Source organism: Eumetopias jubatus, unplaced genomic scaffold, assembly GCF_037043125.1.
Source record: "Eumetopias jubatus isolate StellerSeaLion01/CBP00866 unplaced genomic scaffold, mEumJub1_p1.0 scaffold_12, whole genome shotgun sequence".
NCBI lineage: Eukaryota > Metazoa > Chordata > Mammalia > Carnivora > Otariidae > Eumetopias > Eumetopias jubatus.
Window position 1 is genome coordinate 47,329,153 of NW_028274818.1, and position 15,156 is coordinate 47,344,308.

Consider the following 15,156-nt stretch of genomic DNA (forward strand, 5'->3'; position numbering starts at 1 on the left):
GTGGGCATCTGACTCTTGATTTCTGCTCAGGTTGTGGTGTCAAGGTCGTGGGATCCAGCCCTGTGTTGAGATCCTCTCTCTCTCCCTCTCTCTCTGCCCCTACCCCCACTCCTGTGCTTTTTCTCTAAATAAATAAAATAAATAAAATCTCATAAAAAATAAAAACAAATTGCAGACAACACTATGCTTCACCCCTAAACACTTAAGGATATCATTAACTAGAGTTTAGTATTTATATAGTATAATTTTAAGTGCCAGATAGTGTAGATAATGTATACAGTGAGCATTATAAGAAGGAATTATTCATTCATTCATTCATTCATTTCACAAATAACTATTAAACACCTACTGTGTGTCAGGCAAGTCTTTAGGAACTACCTATTCAGCAGTGAACAAAACAATAAGAATCCCTCCTCTCCTGGGACTCATATTTTACTTAGTAAGAGAGACAAGAAGCAAGATTAATAAGTAAAAGTTACGTGTGTTAGGTAGTGATAGCAGTAAGTGCTAAATAAACCAGGGAAGGAGGAAAGAGGTGTTTATGTATGTAAAGGGGGTTGCAAATGCAGTTCCAAAAATGTGGCTAAGAGCATCTCTGATATCGGGGGTGGGGGGGGGCAGGGGGAAGGGGGCCAGAACTTGCTCTGAGTAGAAAAGTCCTGCAACGGAAGTTTGCCTGGCGTGTTGAGTAGCAGCACTGAAGAGAATATGGCTAAGAAAGAGTGGTAGGGATTGTGGTAGGAAATGAGGACAGGGAGGTGAAGGGGGATGGGGTTTCAGTGAGTTAAAATGGATATCAATGGTTGAGGCTTGTACTTAAAGGAAGGATGTGGTTGGATCACAAACGGGGTGGAAGGCCATTCTGGTGGAGAGACTAGCCTGAGCCTTTGCTCATAGTCATGGGACTCGGAAGGACAAGTGTGTTCAGGAAACAGTGTCTAGACCAGTGTGATGAGAGCAGAGCATTCGTGCATAAAGGAAGAATAGGTACACGGGTCAAACTACGGCAGAGCTCAAATTTGAGGTGTTAGAATTTGGATGTTTTCCTACCCACAGCGGTGTGTTATGGAAGGTTTTTGACCCGGTAATGGGGAATTTCAAGCCAACAGGATTTGGCTTCTTCCTCAGATGGATTAGTAAGCAGCAAGTTAGTAGGTAAAGAGACAGAGTCTGTTTCCTAGTGAAAACAAAAAGGTTGATGCAGCTTTAGCAGACTTCTGTGGCCAGGGACAAGTATGAGGAGTGCAGGGTGACTTGAGCTAAGTGAGCACAAGCAGCAACTCTCCAGTGTCTGCAAGAGCTGAATGGAATGATCACTGGGGGCACTGAGGACCAGCTGCAGCCACAGAGTGGGAATTTACAGTGGATCCGGCTTTTCCCAAGACTGATTTATCACTCGATTTTTGAACTTTTTTTGTTGTTCATGATTATTTGTTGTTTTTAGGAAAAAGCCTATCTTAGGGCTGGGTCCACATTTTGTTTTGTTTTCTTGCTGGTATTTAGGGTCAGGTTGTGTTTATTAGAGTCACAAAGTGAGAGAGCATCACAGTTGTCATTTGAAAGAAATTGGCAGGACCTGCTGTTTTTGACCCCAGGCTCAGAGTCAGCCAGCCGCTGCCTGGGTTGGAATCATGATTCTGGTACTTATTGCCCATGTGATGTTGAACATTTTTTTTTTTTTCTTTCTGCCATGCATCCTCATCTGTGAAACAGGGTTGTATATAGTACCTACCTCTTTTTAAGGTTGTGGTTATGGTTAAATTAATTAATACATGGAAAGCTTTAGAACAGTGCCTGGTCCAGTAAGCACTAAATAAATATTAGATATTCTTATTATAACTGGCCAGATTTAACTGTCGTGTGCTTCATGAAACTGACTTACCTATTAAACTTATTTGTTTGAACTTACCAAAATGAACATATATATATAAACATATATATATGTAGAGCCTTTAAGTTTAGTGATCATTTGCTTTAGTGATCATTTCACACAGTTCAAAAATGCTCCAGTCACCCACTCCTGAATATATCATGTGTGGCTATGGGTTACAGAATCCCATTTTAAAGTGGAAAGATATAACATATTCAGAATTTGCTGTGTTTTTTGTAAACAAAGTAGCCCACTTCAAGAGAATCTTAAAAATCCTGAGGTTTTGAAGTATGGTAGAGAAAGATTACACTTTTTTATTCTCTAGATGAAATTAATTTGTTTTGGCCAATACCTTGAGGAAGATAGCCTCTCAAGTTTACGTGGTATGGTGTTTTTATTTGCCATCTTTATTTAGATGTTAGTGGTATTGTTTAAAAATAGCCATGTCTCATGGCTTCTGTGGCATCTGATTCTGACTGATTGCTTTCTTTGATTGTTGCTTATTCATGACTGTAAACTTGAAAATGAATGAGGCAGTTCTATAGAAGAGAGAATGGCAAAGCTTTAAAAAGATGGTAGTTTTGATGCTGAGTTCAGAATGTGAAGTTAGTGTCAGGATGATTTCTTTGGAAAACTATGTCTTGATGTGTGAAGACTAGGACTACAGTTTAGCTGAGTGAATGAGACAAAGCAGAGTTTGGAGGGGAAACAAGAGGACTATATACTTTTATGAGAAGTCTGGGGGATCTTTGGCTAAGATGTGAATGCTGTCAGATGGAGGCGGATCAGGGTTCAAACACATGTCAAACAATGGCTTTAAGAGAGAACACATTTTTGGGGGTGATGCTAGCAATGGAAACTTAAGTCTTTTTTGACACTTTCACAATTTGCAACTTTTAAATTATAGGGCCTTTTAGAATGTTCTTGTCTTCCTGGGTCCTCTACTGCACCTAAGTTCCATCAAGGAGTAGAATACATTTCAGCTTAATTATTATTGCATACCTATCCTGATACACATTAGGTGCTTGAGTCATTTTTGGATGAATGGATAAATGAATGCACTTATCAGAAATACAGAAAATCTGGGAAGTGCTCAGATAGGAATAATGAAAGTAAATTAAGTTTAAAAGGAGAAACTAGAGTGTGAGAGATTCCCATTTGGTTTGGTAATATTGCTCTAGGAAATCTGGTTTAGAATTTCCAATGTCTATGTAAGGAAAAGGGACCTTAAATCAAGGAAAGAGAGATCATCCTCAAATGTAAGGAGGAACCTTGCATGATAGAGTGGAACATGACTATAGGCGAAATAGTGTATTTTTTAATATTTCAAATCTTTTAAAGACCATTTGAGGGGGACAGGGGCACAATTATCCTGAATTCTTGGGTGAATGGATTAGATGATTCCTGGTAGTAAATGCGAATTTCATTTTATTAAGAAATCATATATGTTAACTAGACTTACTGTGGTGATCATTTTGCAATATATAAAAATGTTAAATCGTTGTGTTATATATCTTAAATTAATATAATGTTAAATGTCCCTTACATCTCAATTTAAAAAATAAACATCATATATATTTTAAAAAGTGACTTTAGCAGTATCTCATTCAATTTTAAACTTGCAAAATTTACCTAGATGTGATCTGGCTTGTATTGGTGGAATTGTGAATTTCTGCTCTACACTTGAATTGCCTCTTGTTAGATCCACATCTGCTTCCTTCTTCATTGGATAGGGTTACAGTGTATAGAAACATGATTTTTAGTAAAAGTGGCCCTTATTTTTTAAATATAATTTTATTTTATCTTGTACGGGTCAACTATATACAGATAAAGCAGAAAATACCGTTATTCTCTCAAAAGATGTAAATGATTGTTGAATCTGCCTGGTGATCAGTTGCTGTTTTATTTTACTGGGGTGGGGGAGGCTGGGGAAGAGTGCATTGACTCCGGAGGGATCAGAATTCAAAGTAATGTTTTATTGAAAGTAAAGATTGTAAATGCTGGAGTATATTAACAAGCAAAGGCATAGCCTATTTGAAGAGCTCTTTATTAATAGGATAGATCCTCAAGTTTAAAATCATTTGTGTGCATCTTTTCATAATAATAATTTTAAACGACCTCCTTAATGCCAGGCACTATGCTTGTTGCTTTAACTTTATCATTTCAAAATGACCATGGAAAGCTTGCAAGCAAGTTCACAGGTTAGGTACTTTAAAAAACTATTTTTAAGGGGCGCCTGGGTGGCTCAGTCAGTTAAGCGTCTGCCTCCAGCTCAGGTCATGATCTCGGGGTCATGGGATCAAGTCCCGTGTTGGGCTCTCTGCTCAGCAGGGAGTCTGCTTCTCCCTCTCCCTCTGTGTTTTCTCTCTCTTGCTCTCTCTCTCAAATAAATAAATAAAATCTTTTAAAAAATAAATTATTTTAAAATCTAAAATGGCTTCTTTATATGGTTTCTCTCCTCTAGGTCCTTACCTTCTCCCCTTGGGTGAACATCTCCCATTGTAAGCATCTAAAATTGCTTTCCACTGTGGAATTCAAAGATGAGATTGTTGTTTTCCACAAGAATGTACAATGAGTACATTTATAATTCCTAGAAGGGGTGGAGTTATTCTCATTTGTCTGGCTTCTAGCTAGGCGTTATGGGGTCGGGGAGAGCCAGAGAGACTGGATCACCTTTCCTTCAAATTGCTTTGAGACTACAAGCAATGTGGAAGACCATGATGCAGTGTGTGGGAAGGAATTTCCAATTCTTGTTTAGTGCCTCACAGGAAGTACATGTTTTCGTGGCTATTGCATCCGAATGACATGTTTCAGGTTAAAAGGTATGGGGAGATTGTAAACGTTGGTCTTCATAGCATGTCTGAGCATAGCACATCAAGTGGGAGAGTTTAAAATTTCCTCCAGATGGTGGGTGATCCACTTGGGCCACATGTGGAAGTGAGGATACCAATCCATGTGATAAGTCCCGCCACAGCACATTCTGTATTACTGTACATGGTGGGAAAATCCTGTGTTTTCCCTTCTCTCATCCTGCCTTCATTTAAGAAGTCTTATCAGTCAGTCTTCTAGGATTATGAATATCTTAGCCAAGAAGTGCTGTGGTTGGCTATAGAAGGGACCTTCTGTGGAGAAGATAAATATGACCATGAACTTTCCTTTTATTTATTCAGTTGTCAGGACAGGTAGGCATTAGATATAGCCAGGCATTGATTATCTTAATATCTAAATTGCTTAGGAGGACCTGCCAGTCGGGGAGCCATCTTTTTTCTCAACCCTGTCATCATGTGGCACATTGGACTAGGAAGCCCATTCCAGCTTCGAATCTTTCCATTGGTTAGAATACTTCACAAAGAGTTGTAATGTCGTTCTTTGAGTTTCCATTCTCCCATAGTGTTTTTGCCCTCTGGAGATGAAAACAGTAAATCTAAGTCTTGTTTTAATACCAGCTTTCATATATTTTTTTGGGGAAAAAAAAAAAACAGACTGTGTTTTACCCATGTCTTGTTTTTCTCGCTAAATATCCAAAGCAACCTCATTCACTATAAAGTTTTCCAAGCCCTCTTTGGGAAAGACTCCGTTTGAAATTTAGAAATAGGGAATAGACACGCTGTGCTGCTGGGGTGTGGTCTCAGCAGGGCTACCACTGGTAGAACAGACAGCAGCTCCATTAATTGTTTAGAAGCCAGTCACCTTTTTGACTTATAACTGAACTCTGATTCATCGGGGCATGTGTAATTCCATTTGTACTGGGATTCTTGATCATTTTGTTAACTTCAAAGTAATTTGATATGCTGCCTTGGTGAGTAAAGGTCATAGAATTCCAGAGGAACTGCTATGTGTGTTAGACCAACCCATGATTTTATGTTTCACAGCAATGAAATCTTTCTTGACAAGGAAAGATTGCCTCATGTGCTCCCCTCACACACACATGCACAGTAATTCAACAGGTATCTATTGATTATGTGTTGAATACCTAACACTGTGCAATGAACTGTAATAGAGATCTATATAAGATAAAGCTTACAGTTTAGTGGGAGAGGCAAATTCTTGTACAGATGATTTCAGTACCTTTTTCTTACTCATAAAATGCAGTCCTGAGAATTAGCCATGAACTTATTTTAACCTTTTGGAAAGCTCCTTCTAGCTTGTTTTTTTCCATCCTGTGAAACCAAAAAGAAAACAAAGCCAATAATCTATAGCATTTTATGTTGCTTCCAAAAACATCCTCTTCACTTTTAAGAGGCATATCCGAGTTCTGTTCTATCCAAAGGTATTGGGCAGGTTCACTCTAACTATATTCTATGGTAACTAGTATAATAAAAATAATAGCACCATTTTACAATGATGCAGCAACCTTCAAAACATTTTCTCATTTGGTTCTCATAACAATCTAAAATTACGTTATTGATAACTAATGGCAGGAGTAGTACAGAGGTCTTTCCATACAACAGATGTATAGTCTCTGGAAAGACACCTTTAATACCCCTTCTTCTCTGTGGATATTAATCACTCTCTTTTCCATTAAACCACAGTTGGCCCATTGGCAGGACGGGGTCCTCCCATAAATTTGGTTGGCTCACACAGTGTTGAAAAAATGAAAACCTGAGCCCCACCTCCCATCTGTAGATGTTTCCTGAGCTGACCACAGTTGGCTGGCCCCTGGTCATGCTGCCACCTTGTATAGGTGTTCTGTCTCCAGTTTGTTACAGCCCACACTTGTCACAAATGCACCTGTGTGTATTTTCACCCAGGCTTTTTGGCCCAGGATTAGTTCCCGAATAATAAGCACATCTTCATAGTTTTTAGAGCTCAGGCAATTTTTAGATTTCACGCATAGTGATTGTAGAACGCAACTACTTCATTTTAGTGAACAAGGAAAACAACTATGCAGAGGCAATTCTTATGTTTACTAAAATGACTGATTAGACTTATATTGTGAAAAATAGCAAATATATATATATTTGTTGAAATACATCCATAATTTAGGATCTTCATGAAGCTATGTTACTTTTTTTAGGATTCTTTTAGGTTAAAAATAATCTGGCACTCAAAAATTGTTTTGACCTTGTTTGCATTATATGTAACACGCATCCATTTTATGACCTAATCTGATTAATACATCTGTTCTAGGTCACTGAAATGTTTCTAGAAATGTCTCTTGAAGTTTGGTAAGTACATTTATTTCATTGGGTAGAGTGATCCACTGACATTTTAATTGTTAAAGGGTAAACTTCTAAAATATGAAATAATTCTAACAGCTGTATAAAAACACATTACACTTTTCTTTAGCTCTTCCCTAATAGCTACTGCATTAAAAATAATAAATTTAATATCTTTGCTTAATTTTCCTGTAGTTTGGTCTTTGAATAATAGAATTTAGGGCTTATAAGGTCAATAATAAGAGCTTTTAGAGAGTCCTCCCTAAGGTTCATTTCCCATAGAATGAACAAATATGGTTATTTAAGTCTTTTTCATTGTTGACTCAAATAGATATTCAAAAACATGAAAGTAAACATAAACAGGAAACTATAAAAATGAAAAACTAAAAATTGAGACTGTTTTTGTTCATGGAGATCAGCAGAACTACTTTAGTAAAGTTCCATGAAGCATGTTGCTCTTTTGAAGTCGTCTCCAAAAAAATGTTGGAAAATCATTTATTTATTTTCAAACGGTGCATCTTAGAGGAGTCAGGCCTACCTGGAGAATTAGCTGGATCTAACGCTGAGTTCACTGCATCCCACCTCCCTCAAACTTTCTGCGTCTTCTTGAACTTCCCTGTTGAAGTGGGTTTTACCAAAGTAACTAGTACACATTTAATTTACCCAAACACCACATGTATTAGTGTAATATTCTCCTATCGTGTGATTTGCCAAATGAATGAGAATGGATACATTGACATTGGGTTAGGTATTTCTTTCTCTTATTTTGGTTCCTGTAACGCATTGATTCAACTTAGTAAATTATTACATAAATTACCACTGTCCCTCAAGATGTGTCAGGAAGTATCAAAGAACAGTCCAAGTAATTGAGTTGTGTTATTCTGCATTGTGTTGATTCTTGCTTAAAGTAGTATGTTTTATAGCATGAGATTAGAAAAATTTTTGTTATTTGACAAGGAAGTCATGCTATTTGTCTTGGGAAATGGTCTTCATTGCTGTAATTAGGCCTATAACATGTAAAAGAAATTCACTTTAACAAAGCATAGTTATCAAAAAATGTAGGAAAAAACTCAGCTAAATAAAGTACATGTGTCCAGAAGCAATTTACTATACGTTTATGATGTACTTTAATCAAACTCTATTTTTATATGTTCATTTGTCTTGACTCTGAAATGGAAATGTTCTTCAAAGAGAAAGTCAACTTTCCATGGCATGTCTTCCATTAGATATAAAATAAAATCATGAAAGAAAATTAGAGTTAAAGATAATACATGAGGGGTGCCTGGGTGGCTCAATCCATTAAGCATCTGCCTTCGGCTCAGGTCATGATCCCAGGGTCCTAGGATCGAGCCCCACATCGGGCTCCCTGTTCAGCCGGGAGCCTGCTTTTCCCTCTCCCTCTGCTGCTCCCCCTACTTGTGCTCTCTCACTTTCTCTCTCTCAAAAAAAAAATAAAATCTTTAAAAAAAAAAAAAGATAATACATGAAAGAGGAAATAAATAAATTAACCAAACTTCTCTTACTATATTTATAAAATTACTCAATATTTTGAATTTTCTTTTGCATTTTATACTAATATCTTGTAAACATCCATGTTTATTGCTCTGTTCATAGATTTTTTTAAAAAACTAAGATAGTGATCAGCATAGTATATTATAAGGAACATGAGTTCCAGAATGAGAAGTCCTAGTCTTAAATCTGCCTCTTGCTAATTATGTGAACAGCTCAAAGATTTTTAATCACTTTTTTACTCATTTGTAAAATAAAAAAACAGTGCGTTATAAGTATATTGTGATGATTTAATGAGATGTCCTTTAGAAAAAGCATATATTGTTTTATATTAATATAAAATAGGAAAGTTTTCTGCATGTGCACCAGATGTTCATAGTAAAACTGTAATAGTTTACAGAAATTAGAAGCAACCTCAATGTTCATGGATAAATAAATTATATTCTAACCATATAATGGAAATACCCCATAATAGTAAAAATGTTTGAATTATTTCTATTTATATATCTGTTTATGTGAATCTCAAAAACAAAATGTTCCAGGGGGAAGAAATTGCAGAATACAATTGATAGCATTTACAAAAAAAGTTTAAAACCCATAAAATGACTCTATGTATTATTTAGCGATATAAATATATGCTGGAAAATTATAAATTAATACACTGGAATACCGAAGAGCAAGTCTAAGGTAATGGTTACTCTGAGGAGCAGAAAAGGAAACACAATTGAGATGGGTTCATAGACAACTGTGCAGGTGAGATTTTTATTTCTTAAAATGGTTAGAAGGTACTCAACCTAATATATTATAATAAATAATAACAACAGAGTTTATCCTAAGGCTCGACTTAAAAAATGCTCCTTCACTCTTATCTCTTTTCCTCCTTGTTACCTAAACCTCATAATAATCAAATTTAATAACTGCGTAATCCATGCTTTAATATACTATCCTGACCATTTTTTATTATTGGATAATATGATTAATCCTTTCAAAATTTACAGTAAAATAGAATTAGTCAAAGGTAATATACATTTTAATTATTTTTGGTGCTCATTCGCTTAATCACTTTCAAAAGTGTTTTGCAAATTTTTATTCCCAAAATGAATTTATGATAACAGTGTTACTTTGCCTTTTCCAGGTACTGGAAAATAGATACTTCAAATGTTTCTTAAAAACTATTAATAATAGCAGTATTTTTTAAATTTGCTAGTGAAACTAAATATTCTTGTTTTTCATTTTTAATCATATATGCTCTTTTGTGAGTTGTCCATATTTGTCCTTTGGGAAGTAATAATTAAAATATTATTTGCAGTGATTAAATATCATTGCAGAGTACACAGCCCAGAGACTATGGAGTGTCTTCTTTTGGAAGAAATACACTGAATAAGGGGCGCCTGGGTAGCTCAGTGGGTTAAGCATCTGCCTTCAGCTCAGGTCATGATCCCAGAGTCCTGGGATGGAGCCCCGCATCAGCAGGGAGTCTGCTTCTCCTTCTGCCCCTCCCCCTGCTTGTGCTTTCTCTCTTTCTCTCTCAAATAAATAAATAAATAAATAAAATCTTAAAAAAATACACTGAATTAACAGAAGTGATACTTCAACTTAATTCATTCTGAAGGGAAGGACTTACTTTTATGAATAGTAAAGAGACAATATTTGATTAGCGAACTTCCTGCTTTCTACATTTGGATTTCTTCACATCACGACATAGATTTCTAGGTTTTCTTGTTCTGTTTTTTTGTTGTTGTTTTTTGGGGGAATTTTTTGGTTTTCTTTTGTTTTTGTTTTTTTTTTTTACTATTTTAAAATTCAGTAGCTGGTTTTAGAATTCAGTATTGGACCTGTAACATTTGTGAGGCATTGTTGTGTTGTGGAAAAGACATCACATATTTGCTCTGTGATCCTAACCTCTCAGAGCTTCGGTGTTTTTGATCTGTGATATGGAGTTATAAAATAAAATATAATAATGTATAATACTCCCATTATTTCTGCAGTGATACATACCTATATATCTAGTGTGGTTTCTGGCATGGTATAGGTATCTGAGAAGTTGCTGCTGCTGCCATTATTAGAAAGGAAGGGTGTACAAATGTAAGGGTCCTGAAATCCTCCAGCCATAGGCTTATTTGTGGTTGTCTAAAGTTCTACCATTAGAAGTTCCTTTTCTGGTCACAGGGGGACATCTCTTAGACAGGGCAGTTCATTAAAGATGGTATTTCTACCAGTGTGCCTCTCAGAACACAGACTCTTTGGAATGTTAGTGTTAGGTCATGGAGAAGTGGGGGATGGAGGGCCAGGGGAAGGCATTCTTGATCATGTACAACGTGGGAAATACTGTGCGAAACAGATCTAAACAGGTTTATTCTCTGAAGCAATTCCCGAAGTTTTGGCTATAAGATGAATTTATCAGGGTCTGTTTGTTTGCTTGTTTTTGTTTTTGTTTTTTTAAAAACATCTCCTGCTCCTGATTTTCTGGACACATGCCTTGGAACCCACAGCTTTAAGACATCCATCATTTTATATCCTTGTTTTGGGTTCCCTTCTAGTAAATGGTTTGAGGGGAGCAATGAGCATATATCAGCAAGGCAACCAGGGACTGGGTGATTTTTAACAAGGCTATGGGGGCCATTGGCTCATGACTCTCTGTTTTATATACAGTTCATCCCCAGACCTCCGATTCAGTATGGCTCTGTGTGATCAGGAGAAAACTTTCAGACAACAGAGAAAAGAAAACATAAAGGAAAACATAAAGAAACTTCTGGGTCCAGAGAATAGTGAAGGCTTGTATTCTACACGTGATGTGAGTTGGAAATGTTTCGAATGTTATTGCGATTTAATAGTCATGTTGTTAGTACTCTCTTCCAAATTGCACCCAGATGTGGAAATACTGAAATTGATTGAGCATTATATCTTCAGCTTTTTAAGATAAGGTAAGTGTTTCATAAATACAAATTCTTTGAGGAAGATCACAGATGCTGCCCATATTTAGTAATATTGATCAGATAAAGTTTTAAAAAGATGCATAGGCATACTTGTGCACAAACAAGATGTTTATTAGCAAGAAAAGTTTAGCCTCAGATGTGAAAGGATCATTGAAATTTATTTGTATTGTTTTTTAATTGAAGTATAGTTGACATATGTTACATTAGTTTCAGGTGTACAGCATAGCGATCCAACGAGTCCATTGGTTATGCTGTGTTCACAAGTGTAGCTACTATGTGTTACCATACAACATTCTTACAATATCACTGATGCTGTTCCTCGTGCTGTACCGTTCATTTCCATGATCTATTCATTCCGTAACTAGAAACCTATACCTCCCACCCCCTTCACCCCATTTGTCCTTCCCTCCAACCCCCTCCCCATGGGATCATTGAATTAACTTTTTTTTTTAAGATTTTATTTATTTGAGAGAGAAAGACCAAGCACAAGCAGGGGGAGGAACAGGCAGAGAGAGAAGCAGACTTCCTGCTGAGCAGGGAGCCCGATGTGGGGCTCGATCCCAGGACCCTGGAATCATGACCTGAGCTGGAGGCAGACGCTTAAACCGACTGAGTCACCCAGGCCTCCCTGTAACTATTCTTTGGGTGTTCATTTCCTTATGAAGATTCCTATGTCACATAAAACTTACCTTAAATAAATCTGTATGCTTTTCTCCTGTTAATCTCTCTTGTCAGTTTAATTTTCAGACCCAGCCAGGGACCTTAAGAGTCGAGGAAAATCTTTCCCTCCCCTACAATGGCAGGTCCTCCTGGAATTGAAGACTGTTGGTCAGGCCTAGAGGAAGGAAAGAGTTTGCTAGGAAAAAAAGAAAAAAAAGGGCAGGAAATGGCTACCTCTGTTAATTTCTGGCCATCAGTTTCATTTGCGAAACCCTGTCTTGCAATCTGTGTTTCCCTGCCTCGCTGCTTTCCAGTTATTTGCAAAAATTATTTCTTTCACTCCCAGCTGCTAATCTACCCTCTGTTCCCCTCACAACTGATAGACTTGCCTCCGAATCAAAGAGAGGTCAATAGACATCAGATGACAAAACCTTCCTTTCTTGCCAGAGGATTGCCCTATTCCATAAATTATGCTATTCTTTGCTTCTTCCCTCTTGAATTCCATGGAGGAAACAGCTCCTTCTCTTTCAAATGCAGATCAACCGCAGATATGATTGCCAGCCCCAAACAGGAGCCCTATCAATTGTTTCAATTGTCCAGTTCTCCCAGGACCACTCCCCTCCCCCAACTTGTCTGCCTCTACCTCTTTATGAATTTTTATTGTGAAAATATCAACTCTGACACGAAGGGGAGAAAAGGAACAACCACAAAGTCTGCCTGGAATGTACCTTCCCTTCTCCTGTCTCTCCACTTCTCTCCTTATGTTCACAGACTTCTCCAAGTTTCCTACACTATCTCGTCCTCTTTCCTCACTTTTTCAGGCTTCTGACCTCATGATTCTGCTGCAGTTGCTTTACCAGTCGCCCGTACTAATAAATGCAAAAGATCTGGCCCTGTCTCCCTCAACCCAGTCGGTGCAAATGACACACGTCCCCCTACTTTGTGAAACATTCTCTACCCTTCACCTACTGCCTCTTTGTTTTCATCATGCCTCTTTGGTGCCCTGTAGCGGATCTTCCCCCTGTGCATTCTTTAAATATAAGAGATCTTCGCCCTAGGCCCCTCTTTCTCCTCATTCTGTGGTCTTAAGAATTTTCTCTCCAGAGGCGTCTGGGTGGCTCAGTTGGTTAAGCATCTGCCTTCGGCTCAGGTCATGATCCCAGGGTCCTGGGATCGAGTCCCACTTCGGGCTCCCTGCTCAGAGGGAAGCCTGCTTCTCCCTCTCCCACTCCCCCTGCTTGTGTTCCCTCTCTCGCTGTGTCTCTCTCTGTCAAATAAATAAATAAAATCTTTTTTTTTAAAAAAAGAATTTTCTCTCCCTTGCATGATGTCACCCAGCACCTGTGTCCGAAGAACTTACCATGTAGATCAAGGACTTAAAACCTCCCTTCTGAGCTTCAGAGCTGAACATCTATGCACCTGCTTGACTTCTTCACTGGTATCCCTCCCATCTCAAACTCAGCACGTCTAAAGGGGAACACAACACCTCTCTTTTCTTCAGTTCCACCCGAGCCTGTTCTCCCTCTCCCTACCTTCTTGTTCACTTTCAAACCAGAGCTGAAAATCCTTCCACTGCTCTCAGGATTGGCCTCCCAGCATCTCTCCAACTCCCATTTTTTCCAGTTTACACCACACTCCTTCACTGGGTTAGCTCCGTGTCTCCTCAGAACCCTTCCCCAGTTGGTGCCTTTCCAGACACTGTTCCTTCTCCCTGTAATGTGCTTTCCCTGTACCTGCCCTCTCCCCACCCCACCTGCTTTTCAGGTAACTGGCACCTTCCCTCCCGTTCTTTAAGCAGTACATATGTAGCTTCTTCTGGGACTGTCCCAGTCACCAACAGCCTCCCTCCTGAGACTGTCGCCTTCACCAACAGCCTCCATCCTTCCCCCCATGTCCGTTAGGTCTCAGTTATATTCTCAGTGGCACAAATACGCACCCTATCTTCTCAGCATTGATGACACTCGGACTTAAAACATACATGTACAGATACTCATTTCATTGCCCTTGGGTGTTACGCAGCAGAACAGCAACACTCAAGTAGTATAGTTACTATTTTATTGAGCAACTACTCAATGTTTTCTCCAGCAAAATGTAAGCTTCATGAAGATCAGGACAGTGTCTGTGTTATTTACCTTCATATTCCCAGCACATGGTAGACACTCAGTAAATCTTGTGTTGTGTGAGTCAGGGCACAGATTTGGGCAGTGGCTTGGCGCTGCATCCAGGGGATGAATTAACTAGAGAGAGGGATCAGGGACTCACAACTGAAGAACACAGTATCGGGTTGTTAGGGAGGAGAAAGAGGTTGAGGAGAGGGTTTGGATGAAAAGATCCCAGTTTGAACTGTTCCATTAGAAAGGTATGTGGGACATACTGGTGCAGATGTCCTATTAGCCTTTGTCCTTAGGTTTTCCTTTTGCAAGGGGAAAGTTGCTGCTGCAACCCCCCTATGAATTCCTTGTTTTGTGGGAAAAGGAGTCTTCCTGGGAAAATGAAGCTTGGCCTAATATTCATACAAATTGGCTTTTCTGTAACAGATGGAGAATGAAGTAATTATGTTTCTCTCTGGAATATTCTTCAGAAAATGTTAAACTCATGTTTTTGGAAGTCATTCTTGGAATTAAAACTGTTACTGTAGTTGTTTTTGGTTGGTCTAGAGTTTTTTTTCTCTTGTCCAAAATAATTAGTTTAGATATATTCAGAACCACCCAGTCCCACAACACACATGATAGTTTCCTGTTTCCCCGGTCAGGGGTCTCTTAAGCTCCCAATTCCCTTGCCCTCTGATGATCCTTCACCTTCTAGTCAGTGCTGGCTAATCATCCTCCTTACGGTATGTGGGACAGGCTGTCATGGCAGCTCAACAAAGAAAGAACAGTCCTACTTAATTCTCAGTGCAGGGACTGTCCTTGTCTTGTTCCCAGTGTTCAACAAACAGACAACATCCAGCTTAGGACTTCTGTGTCAAATTAAAATGTTGAATAAATTTGGGCACCATAAACTAAGACACACTCCTTCCCTT

At 38.4% G+C, this 15,156-nt stretch overlaps 1 protein-coding gene across 3 annotated transcripts in view; it reads left to right on the forward strand.

The window, feature by feature from the left end:
- PLA2G4A (phospholipase A2 group IVA) overlaps window positions 1-15,156 on the forward strand; it is a 169,878-nt gene that overhangs the window by 77,705 nt on the left and 77,017 nt on the right. For all 3 annotated transcript variants that reach the window (XM_028121544.2, XM_088016877.1, XM_028121545.2), the window contains 2 exons: window positions 7,001-7,038; window positions 11,191-11,332. In XM_028121544.2, coding sequence (XP_027977345.1) covers window positions 7,001-7,038; window positions 11,191-11,332 — 180 coding nt within the window. The remainder of the gene's footprint in view (window positions 1-7,000; window positions 7,039-11,190; window positions 11,333-15,156) is intronic.